At 39.9% G+C, this 14,374-nt stretch overlaps 1 protein-coding gene across 1 annotated transcript; it reads right to left on the reverse strand.

The window, feature by feature from the left end:
• Positions 1–334: 334 nt before the first annotated feature.
• Positions 335–14,337, reverse strand: LOC117306829 (ATR-interacting protein-like). Its single transcript, XM_033791370.1, has 14 exons — positions 14,296–14,337; positions 11,346–12,550; positions 9,830–10,000; positions 8,976–9,327; positions 8,731–8,853; positions 8,386–8,563; positions 7,500–8,067; positions 7,133–7,356; positions 6,026–6,168; positions 5,164–5,252; positions 3,204–3,290; positions 2,272–2,357; positions 1,553–1,713; positions 335–677 (listed from the first exon to the last, which is right to left on the reverse strand). Exons 2-14 carry the CDS (start codon positions 12,507–12,509, stop codon positions 556–558), a joined length of 3,468 nt encoding a protein of 1,155 aa, XP_033647261.1. The 5' UTR covers positions 12,510–12,550; positions 14,296–14,337; the 3' UTR covers positions 335–555.
• Between the last annotated feature and the right edge of the window lie 37 nt (positions 14,338–14,374).

The raw sequence follows: 14,374 nt of genomic DNA on the forward strand, positions 1-14,374 counted from the left end.
CAGGAACCATGACAAAATTAAAAATGTTTCTTATAAAACAAATAAGAATTGGTCACGTGATATATTGTATAATTTTGAGCACTTTATTTCACTGCTACTAATAATTTGGGGACTTTTTCGAGCAATGGCTAAAATGAAAGCTTGTAACTTTCTCGACCCTCATCAAAATACCTATTGAATTTTAAATCAAACTTTTTGGGTCAAATCGGCAAAAAATCTGACATAGCATCTTTAACTATAATTGCTTCTCTCCACCCAGGGGTAAATGGGTACCTGTGAGGGCAGATATGGTTCTTGTGATTGGTTTAGCCGAGTAGCGACATTTCTGCACAGGCTGTATACTCCCCAGGGAGTTGAGATGGTTTAGGGATGATTTAAGGCCCAGTGATCGAGGTTATAATGTTTGAAGCGCTATGAGATGCCCTCAGGTATGAAAAGCGCCATATAAAAACTGGTTGTTATTATTATTATTACTATTATCGCAGATCCCGCCAGGCTGATTTTTGGAAGGAGGTTGTGTTTCTTCAGGCAGACCTTTCACCTGTATGGTGAGAGTCACTGATCTACCTCCATATTGTTGCCTAGTCCCTGAGCTTCATCCTGAGGTTCATTGTCATCTTCACCCCACTCGGCTGCATCCCATGGATCAAACTCCCATAGGTCCTGAAGTAATCCAGCTGATGGAGAAACATGTTATTATTAGTAGTTTAATATTTCATCAATTTTGATTAAAAAGACACTTGCAGTAAAAAATACTGAATTGTGGTCTCTTATGTACAGCATTAAATATATGTTAATGGCATTGGACACTATTGGTAATAACTCAAAAAAATTATCGGCATAAAACCTCACTTGGTAACGAGTAATGGGGAGAGGTTGATAGTATAAAACATTGTGACAAACGGCTCCCTCTGAAGTGACGTAGTCTTCCAGAAAGAAGTTATTTCCCACGAATTTGATTTTGAGACCACAAGTTTAGAATTTGAAGTCTCAAAATCACGCATCTGAAAGCACACAACTTCGTGTGACAAGGGTGTTTTTTTCTTTCATTAGTATCTTTGACAAGCCCAAATTCAGTTTGAGAAGCCAAATGACAAAGCATATGATAAATCATAAGTTCAAATAGGTGGGTTGCTAGGTGTTTGACTAGCCTGCCAGACTGTGAAGTTTGCCAAAAGTGAAGTATGACTAAGAGTCAAGTTGACAAGCCTGTCGGGCAAAGCAAGAGAAAAGTTTGACCAGTCTCCCATGCTACCTAAAGCCAAGTTTACCTAAGCAGAAAGGTTGACTAGCCTGCAGGGCAGCCTAAGAGTCAAATTAACAAACTTCTCAAGCTTCCTAGCAGTGAAGTTTGAAAAGCCTGCTGGGCTAAACAAGGGTCAAGTTTGACAGGCTACCAGCCTACCTAAGTTGTTGTGTCACCATTTTATCTCTAAGATGGCAGCGTGAGGCTTCAAAGCTCAATCAGAAACAGGTTAAATGAATCAAAGGCAGGACAAAAAGAGACAATGGGGGTGGGGATATTAGTCTGGTAGGAGAATGGAAAACTTACTTTCATTATCGGAGATGTCTGGAATCTTGAGGTAGAGTTTGATGAGACTTGTAATGGAGTACACATGGAACTTTTCTACATCCAAGTGGTGATAGTTAAAGTTCCTATCATGTACTGCAAGACAGTGAAGTAGCAAAAGGGCCTCATGCAGGACACACCTCCTGCAAGAGATACAACACCAAAGAGTGAGCAGGAATTGCTTAGCTTAGAGCTGCAGATGTTTAGGGGCAAGGCCCGATCAGAATTCAGCCTCGGCATTCGACGGCAATACACAATATCTTGGCTGGTAACCTGTTTTTGGCTGAGCAAGATTATATAAGAGTATTTGTGTTGTTAATAGATTCATGAATAGGCCACAGAAAATTTAGTTCCCCTGGGGATGACAATTTTTTATATGGCTACAAATTCTATGAGATAAATGTAAAAGGGGTGTAGGGGACAGAACATCGATATTATTGGTGTTGATCCACTTTTCATCAAATATAAATAGGAACAGTACAATATGTATACATCAATAAAACGGTTTATTAATAAATTCTTAGAAACAACTTTTCAATCAAGAAGTAATACTCGTGCAAAAACTTATAACTTAAGTGCTATGATTGTCCGTATTGTAATCAAACTATTGTTTTGTCAAGTGTTTCCCAAACTAAGTACTGCAGAGCTAAACTAACCATGCTTGGTCCAGTGGCAATGTATCCTTAGATATTTTAGCTTACCAGTTCTGGGTGGGATGTTCGTAGACCGCCTTGGACAATGTAACGTCAAGCACCCTTCTTAGCATCAGTACTGCAGCATTTATCAGCTGTCAAATCAAAGAATACAAACAAAGTTGGTGACAATGCAGCTTCATTGCTACCCCGTAGGAGTATTGAAAAATTTTGTTTCTACTATCTGCATTCCTTTTTTTCACAGTTAACATAAAAAGCTTTTCAATCTGGCATAGAAACATCATTATAACCAAAAACTAATAATAATAATTACAACATTTATAGAGCGCTAAATACGGAAGTTACTAAGCGCTATAACCAGATTGATAAAACAGATGGGTTTTAAGTTGAGATTTAAAAGTGTCCAATGAAGGAGCTGCTTGAATGTGGGTGGGTAACTTGTTCCTAAGTGTTGGAGCTATGACTATGAAAAGGCCTGATCGCCATAGCGTGTCATGGTGCGGGTCGCGGGGAAAGCTGGAAATGAGTGATTGAAGAAGAGCGAAGGCGTCGGGTAGCTGATGAAAGTGAAGAAGAACGAAGGGCTTTGAGGTCTTGGAGATATGCAGGAGCCAAATTATGAACAGCTTTATATACAAGAAGAAAGGCACCTGAAACAAAGTCTCGACTCGTTGCTGATGTTTTAGTTATAGTTTCTCATCAATTGTCACCAGTGGTTTTTTTATAACTGCATTGTCTTCATCAAAACCTCACTAATATTTGTTATTATTCAAGGACTTGTTCAATCCTGGATATTCTACCATGACACTAAAACCACTGGCCTCTGTACTTTGGTCCAGTGTAAATTAAATGTAGCTTGGCATACCTTGCAACAAAAACACTGAATTCTGAAGGTGTATAAGCGCTACTGAATAACGGATTTGAGCGCTATTATAAGAAGCCACTATTATTATTATTACTATTACTACAGAATGACTTACCTCCATACTACACTGGCAGTCCGTCTCCAGTAACATCTCTGCTCCCTGATGATGTGTAGATACAATCCTCCTCAGCAGTGATATCACCTTAATAGACAACGCCGACAACAAAATAAAACAAAACGAAAATCTAATTGCAACGGGGATAAAGAACATTGTTTTGGGTTTCCCCTTACATCAGATTGTCAAGCACTGTACAGTCGACTCCCGTTATAACGAGGTCCGCCGGACTGGCCCATTTTCCTCGTATTATCCGAACCTCGTTATAAACGCAGCGCGCTAAATATAGATACACACGTCATCATTGTGCATGCACACAACACGTGTACGTGCATATACATTGTACACAACACGTGTACGTGCATATACACTTGTGTTAGCCTGCACGGAGCTGTTTGCTTATCAGAACAGCTATTACGAGCATCTTGTACACAAGAATATCATTGCTAAATGTCTTTTATTGAGTGATTAATCAGGGAAATGTAATATTTTGTACAATTTATGATAACAATATAGCAAAGAGATGTCAACTTGCCGTTCAGAGCGAGTGGATTCTGCCGCGTAGCGCATGGTATGAACATGATGCATGCACTGAACGTTCATTTTCGTTGGTGATCGACATGGAGTATCATGATAACAGCATGTCAAGCGTGGGACACCAGCGAGATGTTTCTGGAGTTCCGTTGCACATGGACTGAAGGGAGTGATGATTGTATAAAGGAGCTTGTTTCAGTTGTTTGCCGTTTCCTTTTTTAGCTGTTCCGATCCAGTTGTTTTGTTTCATTTTTCAATTTCTCCTTTTAATTCTTATAACAGTATTTAATTCATTAAATCTTTGTGTGTCTGTGTCTTTTAAAATAATTTTCTTTTTGATTTATATTATTGATTTAATAAAATCTTTGCGTATCTGTGTCTTTTAAACCATCTCTATCTTTTGATGTGATTGAATTAAATATTCCGGACGGGCAACCTTTGTTTTTTTCTTTCTTTTCTTAAAAAAAAACATTTTTGGAAACGGGGGAATCTTCATTCATTGAATTGTTATTATTGAATTAATAATAATATTTTTAATTGAAAAAGGGGCTCTACTAAAAAAAAAAAACTCGAACAGCGGTGACGTTTTTGAAGTTTTGCATGGATGATACGAGCAAGGAATAATCATTAGAACCCCCAAATACTGCTGAGTGCGTTCGCCGACATGAATTTATTAAGTAAGCGGCATGTTTTTGAAATTGAGAAGGATTGTCGTCAGTGACTAAACCGTTGGTGGTTTTGAGCCACGCGCGTGATTTAAGCCCTCTATTGTCTGCTTGGGTAAACCAGTCCGTTGAATAGACTGGTGGCACTCTACGAGCACCATGCAATTATCACCTCTATTGTATTGATCATGGGGTTTAAGGGCTTCATGTCATTTCTCAACCTTGACGAAGGTAAGCTTTTTTTACACACTTATTCCAGGCCCTCGCTACAAACGCCTGAAAACAATACATTTTGTCTCCAAGGGACCGCAAAATTACCTCGTTATAACCGTGTTCTCGCTACTTCCGTGCTCGTATAATCCATATTATAATGCATTGAAACACGCACGGGGCAGTTCGGGACCGGCAAAAAACCTCGTAATAACCGGAACCTCGTTACATGCGAGCTCGTAATAACGGGAGTCGACTGTATACTGTTTACTGGAAGAGTGAACAAAGCCATAAGAAAGATAACAGGAATGTTTTCGTCCAACAGGGCACTAATGTCAAGCATTGTATACTTTGCTTAAAAATGCGCTATAAGAACTAGTTATTACTATTTATTAGTTTGTCATCACTTGCACTAATGACCAGTGACGCCACTCCAAATGTAATTTCACTCGAGAGCTGCTAGATGGATTAGCTCTTCTCAAGACAATTGATGGTTTACACACTACTTCAGTCTGCAGTCATATGGAATTCCCTTTACTAAGTGCACATACCTTAACAGTGAGCTGTAGCTTCTGGGATGTAGTGCAACTCCTCGGACCGTGTACACCACACTGGTAGCACTGGAGCAACAGGCATGTATCTAGAAAAAGGACAGGGGGATATCATCTTAAAATGATTTCATTTTAAAGAGCTTATTTATTTTCATCCTAAATTTCATTCACAATTGCTTTCACTTTAAAGGCTGATAAAAGATTTACTTCACAATCTTAACACTCTTCTTTTACAAATTGTTTTGACAAAAAAACAATTGCTGGTGACCACTCAAGCACATTTTCACACAACAGCACCCGTGTGTTTACAAACCAGTTTGACAAAGTGTACTAAAGACGTGTACTCATACGAACATCAACAAGAGTGATCAATAAACAGTTATCTTCTCTATCTTGTTTTCTTATTAGTAAAAAGTATTTTCTTGATCGAAAATTCAAAGCACAACCAACAAAGCACGATCAAGCTTTACTATGGATGGTGAACATGGACAAAACTAAACCTTTATAAAAACTGGCGTTTTAGTTGGTTGTTTCTAGGTTCTGATGGAAGGAAAGGGTGACAGGATGCACCACTCCTTCAAGGAATCTTCGATCAAGTTCCATGCTTCTCCTCATTGAACCCAAGTCTCGACACTCATGGGGTGACATGTTTTTTTCTTCAGCTGCGCCTACATCTGGAACTCTCTACCACTAATCTTAGATCTTGTCTTTGTACCACAAAATTCAAATCTCTTCTCAAAACTTATCTTATGTCACAGGTTTACAAGGACTAATTTTGTTTTGTCTGTTTTTTTGTGTTTTTTTGTGTTTTTTACTGCGCCCAGGGTGGATATGTGGGAGTTATAAGGGAGTTAATAAGTACCTGACTGGTTGCATAGTTTACACGCCAGCTTCCATGATATACACAATGAGGAGAGGATGTCCAATGCATTCAATGCTTGGGGAAGGGTACAATCTGGTGACATGCTGTTATACAAGGCATCATGGACGAGCACAGACTGCAACCTGTTGGGAATATGTAATCAGTACACCATCTTAACATTAAAGACACTGGACGCTATTGGTAATTGTCAAAGACTAGTCTTCACAGTTGGTGTACCTCAACATATGCATCAAATAACAAACCTGTGAAAATTTGAACCTCAATCGGTCGTCAAAGTTGCGAGATATTAATGAAAGAAAAAAACACCCTTGCGCACCATGGTTACACAAAGTTGTGTGCTTTCAGATGCTTGATTTAGAGACCTCAAATTCTAAATCTGAGGTCTAGAAATCAAATTTGTGGAAAATTACTTCTTTCTCGAAAACTACTTCGCTTCAGAGGGAGCCGTTTCTCACAATGTTTTATACTATCAACCTCTCCCCCATTACTCGTTACCAAGTAAGGTTTTATGCTAATAATGATTTTGAGTAATTACCAATAGTGTCCACTGCCTTTAAGTAGAACGATGGATACTTGAATAGAGCAGCAGCCCAGAGCATGTTGATCAAAGGAGCAATGTACCAATATTTATGAATGTTTAGTGCATAACCTAACATGTTCAGATATTGATGTCTGCCAGGGATCCCCCGCTGGCATGTGGCGCATGGAACCTCCCCCCCCCCTCCCCCTCCAACAAAGAGGCAAAATAGTGGCCTGGATCAAACATTGGATCAAGTACGTCTCAAAGAGTAAATAATGGCTACTGCCAGACAAGTTTCCCTCTGCATTAGCCCCCCCTCCCACCAGGGGTCAACAATTTTGAGCTGGACTAAACATCGGAGGTAACACATGGAATCAAATTAAAATTAACAACATGAAACCAAATAAAAAATATCAACCGCCAGACAACTGTTCTGCTGCATTAGGCCCGCCAGACACCCCCTCCCAAAAGTTTACATTTTTTCATAGAAGTAGCCCCTCACCAGAGGAAAACTGACATGCCCCTTCAAGAACTAAATTCAAGGCATATGATTGGGTCATGCTTACCTCTCTGATTCCTCAGTGGTACACTTCATAGCCAGGGCACTGAGAGCTGCAAGTGAAAGCTCAACTACGGACCTACAACTACCGAGTCCATGCTGCATGCTGGCAATCCTCATCAGTTTACTCAAGATATGGTTGGTGGGTTGGTTGGGAGCAGTTGGGTCGACAGTGCCAACTGGGGAAGGTTTGTCCGACAGGGCAGTTGACTTAGAAGGAGCCTGGGTTGGCTGCAATTAGAAATTATAGTTCAGATTAAAGACCCTTTCTGTCTGCTGCCGCAAGCTTCTCAAAAGTCTCCCTTAAAATTGGAACAGTTTTATTATAGAAAGCCGAGGGACTTTTTATTATAAAGAGTTTGAAAATTACTCACATCAATGAGAGGTGCTGAAGGGTCAATCTCCATCATTGACAGGTCATCATCGCTGCTTACTGGCTCTACGCTTCCGGAGCTGTTACCAGTCAACACAGCTGTGCGTACTTCAGCAGAAGAAGTCAACAATTGACGCAGTAGGGCTAGGGAGGTCTGAACTGCAGCTTCAGCACGACCCAAGTTCACACTGTCCTCACTAGGACTGCTGGAGCCAGGTGAGTCTAAAGAGCCTTCCAAGGTCCGGGATCCACTGCTGCTACTACTTGGACAAGTAGAGCAGAGCGGTGAAGCATTTTTAAGGGTTATACTGTGGACAATGTCGATGTACACTGTCTGCTGATCCTCAAGCAATGGAAGGATGTCCCTGATGCTGGTGGAAGAGTCTGAAGCATTCCGTGAACTCGGGAAAGGATGGAAGGGTGTCAACTCAGATGACAAGGCAATATTTGGTGGCAGTGGTGGGATCCGAGGAGGATTGAGGAGATTTGAGATGGCTCTTGTGGCTAACTCTACATTGAGGCTGGAAGTCTGGTTTCTAACATCACTGGTTGGACTACTGCTTGAAGATCTGTTAACAAGGACAAATGTGTTTACTGGTCAGACACGCAACATAACAAAACTTTGTGAAGGATTTTGGTAAATTAAAGGAACGGTAATTATATAAAATTTAAAAAAATGTAATTCAACCTGACATCTAAATGATTACAAACTTCAGACCAAACAAAAGTTTTTTCAGAAAAAAAGAAGCAAAAAACCCCCAGACCTTCAGAATCGCTATAACATCTTTCTTTTGGGTTGTATGCTCCCCAGGGAGTTGACAAAGGTACTTGGGTGTGTGCGCTAAACATGTATAAGAACCATTTATTATCATAATTTGTTTCTAAACCTTGTGTCTTTGGTTGAAGAATGTTGTACAGAATCCACCCCTTCCCCGGAGACCCTATTCAATACTGCACGGCTCTGGACGAGACCTATCAATCCACCCACAGATCCTGCTGCGTTGTTCATGTATTTGTCTTCATCTTGGAGAAGATGCCCAACGATTTCTGCATCCGATGAAAAAGCTATGAGAAAGGAAAATGATAACACAACACTAGGATAATTCACAAAACTTTAAAAAAAATTTTTTTTTTAAATCAATAAACAAATAAATCAATAAATCAATCCAATAAAAGGAACAATTTTGATGTTGAAGGTCAACCTTGCAATGATTTTCAATAGTTGGTCTTACCTTTTTGACCTCTAGCTGCCATCAGGCAGTGACTTTTCCCTCGTATGGGCGGCTTTTTCAAAGGAGTGGAGGAGCTGGAACTAAGAGATGGAAGAGAATTTGGACGAGCTGGCGAGGTCTTGGCTGGATACAAACAAGTTTTTGACAAAAGAAAAATCAGTTAAAAGTGTGAAAAACCTTCATAATGGTTATAAACAGATGGTTATAAACAGATTCTTTCTGTTCAAGAGAAAACCCAGACTCACCAGGGCTCTTGGTTGAACTGCTACGTCTTGGACTCTTTCTTGGGCTCTGTCTTGGATTACTGAGACCATGAAGCCCCTCTGACATGGCTTTGAGCCGAGGTGACCTAAGCTGACATTTTATGTCAGCCTTTGGATTGTCAGCCATGAATGTTTGCTGCGTTGGAAACATCTCAGAATCTCTCATGTCATTGGCATTGTAAGAACCGGGGATGCCCGGGCGTTTCTGAGGTGTTGCAGGGGCTTGACTGGGCGTGGTGGGCATGGGTAATCGGGTGAGGTGGTTCTGGCTGGCACTGTGTGCTTGCATTAGCTCCATCTCCTTGAACTGCAGTTGGGTTTTCAGGCTCTCTACCTGCAAGATGAGTTTTACAGAGAAGGGTGCAGAAATAGAGAACATTAATGAACTGCCAAAGGAAAGGGGCATACTGCCTTAAGATTGGGCGCTTTGGGATGTAAAAAGCATTTGTTATGAATTGAAGGTGTGGTTGGAAAGATCTTTTACAAGTAGAGTATAATGATTCACATAAACTTCCCTTGAAATTGTGTAGTTTTTGAGCAATTTCGTATAGAACCAAATTTTGGACTCCTCAAAATGGCGGACTGCATGCTTGTGTGATTGTTCCCGTGGCAAATTCATGTTTTTAACCACTACTCACTATTTACAACCCACTACACATGTAGGTTTCAAACAGCAAAAGTTTGAAAGATTTAAATGTAATGTGCCCCTTTTAAAGAAAATAACATCTCCCATTCAATACTACATGTACATGTATGCACAGGAACGTACTCTATACAATTTGAGAAAAAAACACATACTGCTGAATAGGAGCATAATTTTTTTTGAACATCTGTACCTCTTTTTTGAGTTCTTTTTCAATAAGACTACTTTGTAACCGCCTTTGTTCCTCTGTCTGTAGGCGCTCTTGATGGGAACGACTGGCCTCCGATTTGACTTTGTTCAGGTTCTGCCTCAACACCTGAATCTCACCATCCTTGGTCAGTTGCTCCTCGGTCAATCGTTTCAACTGCAAAGGAAGTTAAACAAGCATTACCTTAAAAGTGTTACCTTACAGGGCCCAATTTCATAGAACTGCTTAAGCACAAAATTTTGCTTAAGCAAAACAATCCTTGCTTAATAAAATCAGATTACCGGCCAAGACTCCACTCAATTGTTATGCCAAGTAAACAAAAACTAAATACCAGTCACAAGCAATATATTTGGCATGAAATTTGGGCCAGTAACATGTGTAAAATAAGCGAGCTATTTTCGTGCTTAAGCAAAATTTTTGCTTAAGCAGCTCTATGAAATTGGCCCCTGGCAATTTTTTTGCTTAAGCAGCTCTATGAAATTGGCCCCTGGCCAGGGGCCAATTTCATAGAGCTGCTTTTAAAAGCAAAAAAATTGCCCTTAAGCAAAAAAATTGCTGAAGCACGAAAATAGCTCTCTTATTTTACACATGTTACTGGCCAAAATTTCCTGCCATATACATTGCTTATGACTAGTATTAAGCTGTTGTTTACTTAGCATTACAATTGAGTGGAGTCTTGGCCGGTAATCTGATTTTACTAAGCAATGAACTTTTTGCTAAGCAGCTCTATGAAATTGGGCCCTGGGCCCAATTTCATAAAGTATGTAAGCACACACTCAGAGGAAAGTATAAGTTTCTATTTGAGTATTTCAAGGGACACTATGATAATAACCTGGGGCAATTGCCCACATTGCCTCCATGAAGTTCATGTAGCAGGCCTGAACTTGAATAATTATAATCATCTAGGATTTGAATTCAGCAAAAGTCACAACCATTAGTTTTACAGTGAATACATACATGTAACTTATGGTTAAATCAACGACCCAGACGAAGACAGCAGGGCCCAATTTCAAGGCTCTGCTTATTGCCGCATTCTGCGCTTACGGTCACGATTCCCCGCTTACGTGCAAGCGCCGAATTTCTGCGCTAGCCTTGTAAGCGTAGAATGCCTAGTAACAGAAAGGCATCATCCCTTTTGGAAAACAACTATTAAAGGTCATGCTTTTAAAATTTGCAATTGTTTTTTTAGGGTTTACAAATCTAGGAAGACCACAAAGGGCTATGAAGAGCCTGTATGTTAATCCAGGGGCCGCAGGTTCAATTCCCACTGTAGTAGATTTTGTCTGTATTCACCCCCCACTCAAAATAATATATTGTACAGAACACAAGAGAATGCACCACCTATACCTATTGTACTCTGCCATAGCCAGTGATCGACTTCCCTTGCTTAGAACCCAAAAATCATCAGTTGCTAATATCAATAACCGCATTCTGTGTGCACAAAGTCTGTTCTTTAAAAATATTTGCTCACTGGATGAAATCGTTCCACGATAGTACTTACTTGTTGTTTAATTGTCTCACACTCTTTCTTGTACCTCTCCACTTGCTGGTGTTGGAGAACCGATAACTGGGAAGGTCCACTGGTGCTTCCTGTTGTGGGCAGGCCTGGGGACTCTCTTGCAATTGCCCCCTTTGGAGGTGTTAAACTTGAGGTGATGTTACCCCCTCCCATGGCATGGTTTGAGTGGGTTGTTCCACCTTTATTGGACAATGGGTTGACTTTGGACCTTGTGTTGTGAACCAGAGGTTTGCTTTTATTAACAGTGTCCGTTTTGAATCCATCAGGGATGAGTGGGATAGGGTTACCAGTGGGTGTGACTCCAGAGTAATAGGAATTTGGCTTTGACATAGAAGTTGTACTTTTTGGAACGATGTTTGATTGAACTCTCTGTTTGGGTTGAATCATGTGTCTGTTAGTACTGGGCTTCAGGGTTTGTGCAGTTGATGAATCGTTGCTGGCGTGGTGCTGGGCCCCTGGTGGTGTGCCTCCAGAACGATGCTGTGACGAATGAGGATAGTAGATTTTTGTTTCCCCGACATTACTTTGCCTCGTGTAAATATTGTTTCGGGTTTGTTTCGGTAATGTAGGAGTAGGTGTAGGGTGTGTAACAACTGAGGCAGTGGTGGACGCTGTTGTATGGCTGCTTAGTTTACTGCTCCCAGGTTTAAAGGAAAATCGGCCCGAGCTTGCCTCGCTGTTGAATTGCTGAAGGGACCCATAACCGCTTGAGGCTGCTTGACTTGTGATGTTATAGTTACTCCTATCGTAGGTATTGGGGATTACACCGAGGGGGTTTGTCTTTGGCTGAAATCTTGGGGTGCTGTGGGGCCTCTCTTGCTCTTGGGCATGGGTGTTGTCAGGGCGTGGCTGCTGGGTCAGGGCTTGAGAGGCGATCATATCAAAGGCCTCCAGGTCATCTTCTGTGAAGGTATCATTGAAATCCTTGAATGGGTCCGACTCGTTCATAGTGTCAGACGTTTTCGCATCCCCTACTCGTTGTCTTTTCCTTGGAACTGGCGACCCGCCGAAGTTCATGTTGTCCTGGTTGAGGTTTGACTGGCGGAAAACGCCTGAAGCTGTTCTCTGACTAGGGGAGGCACAGTTATTGTAAATGGAAGGTCGCTGACTCGGCATTGGGCCTGAGAATAGTGGATTGACAGACATGTCTTCATCCAAGACCCAGGGTTAAAAGCAGTATATCAGATCTGTAAAAGATAAAACAAATACGACATTGTTAAAGAAAAAATAAAAGATCAAAATATCTATTTAAAAAAAGTGTTGAAAGATGATTAATTCTTGAAACAAATTTAAGAAATTTTTACTTAGTGTGATTACGAACATGAGTAAAACATGCTAAAAACATCGCTGTTCTATACGTTTTGTTTTTCTCACTTCGTTTCAATTTTTCCTTCTAAAACCATAGCATTGTGGCTTTTTTGTTAATACACAACAAGTGCACACACACACTTGTTGTCGAAAGCAAAAATGTTTCTCAATGAATAGGCTGCTGCTCTTACTAGTCTTCTCTATCTCTGTTTTGACATGCTACAACACATGCAAGAACCATTGAACGCTAGTGTTAGAGGGCACTTTCACAATAACAACGTACATGTACACCCTCATTGGAAAAATCATAACAGTGCAATAATATACACGAAAACAAATAAAAACAACTTGACATGCTTGACAACTAAATACATGTCACTGGGGTGCTCGCTTGCTTTATAATGCATGGGCTGTTGCTAGTTCGTTCCAGTATTTTATTTATTATTGACTTGAGGACAGCAGTATGGGCATGTGACCTGTTCTTCTTATTTAGTTAGTGTAAAAAATAAAGCGTAAGTTTTGACAAAGTTTGTTAAAATTACACAACATTTGTCGTTGACTTGTAGGATCAATATTATATTATATTTTAAATTCAATAACAAGTAGGATTAACCTTGAATGAAGAAAGAAGCAAATAGTTTACAGTATCAATTTAATGTTTCACACAGAGATATTCACAGGGCACAGGCAGCAAATTTATTTATTTATTTGGAAAAGTTTCTGTATGGCGCCACCACTTTTTCATTTGATATGAAATAATATAGTATCTAATTTACCTCAATGAGATATCTTTTCACGTAAAAATTAGTGAAAAGATGGTGGCGCCATACGGAAAGTTATCCATTTATTTATTTAGTTTGGACATATTTGGACATTCGATTCTTTGAAAGTCAGATAAGAATTATGAAAGACAGGTCAAATTTACTTCTAGAAACTATAAGGCTCCCCTGTGAGCCTTAGGGGTCACATATTTAGGGATTTTTTAACGTTATACGTTTTTCAAATCGGCGTTGATGGGTGAAAGTTTTGCAACCGATAGCCAACCAGAACTGAAGTTTCCTGTGTACTGTAAACCTAAAGCATTCCCATCCTACTCAATATACATTCATAATGCTTGTATTTCCTTTTTGTTGAGTTACGTTCAATAATTTCTTCAAAAAAGGCAATTTTCTACTCGGTACTCCATGCATGGAGGTAGAAAGAAATAACTATAATTTCTAGAAGTAGGTCAAATTTAGCAAGAAGTGTATCCAAGATGACTTTAGTTAGAGAAAATGGCCTATTAATATTTCTGTTTCTATATCGGTAAGAATACAGTCATATTGCAAAAGTCCTCTAAAAAGTGTGGTTTTTTTTGCCCCACTGATGTTGAAATTTTGAAGGGTAGTCCCCGCCTCCCTGACTGACAATTCGTCAACAACAAAACAGTAACTTTTCCAACTCGTAAAAAAATTAAGATTTTACCCACCGCAGATCGAGCCTAAAATTGCTAAATAGCGACAAACTAACATTACTTAAGTGCATAAAATTAACAACATATTAATACTGAACAAAACCTATTTACTATTTTCCACCAATATCTAAAATTAACATCGTAATGTAATCGAAAAAGAGAGAAACCTACCAGTGTTTTTAATGAGCGAAGTGCCTTATTTTGAAGTTTTCGCCAGTTTTGCTAAACATGTGCCGCCGTCTGACTTTCG

Source organism: Asterias rubens, chromosome 2 (assembly GCF_902459465.1).
Source record: "Asterias rubens chromosome 2, eAstRub1.3, whole genome shotgun sequence".
In the NCBI taxonomy this organism is placed as follows: domain Eukaryota; kingdom Metazoa; phylum Echinodermata; class Asteroidea; order Forcipulatida; family Asteriidae; genus Asterias; species Asterias rubens.

Bases quoted from the DNA above. Each gene is read 5' to 3' on its own strand.
- LOC117306829 (XM_033791370.1), bottom strand. From the start codon at position 12,509: ATGTCTGTCAATCCACTATTCTCAGGCCCAATGCCGAGTCAGCGACCT. The intron at 8,854-8,975 runs GTGAGTCTGGGT...GTTTGTATCCAG, and splicing joins CAGTTCAACCAAGAGCCCTG to CCAAGACCTCGCCAGCTCGT. The intron at 1,714-2,271 runs GTAAGCTAAAAT...TATCTCTTGCAG, and splicing joins GAACATCCCACCCAGAACTG to GAGGTGTGTCCTGCATGAGG.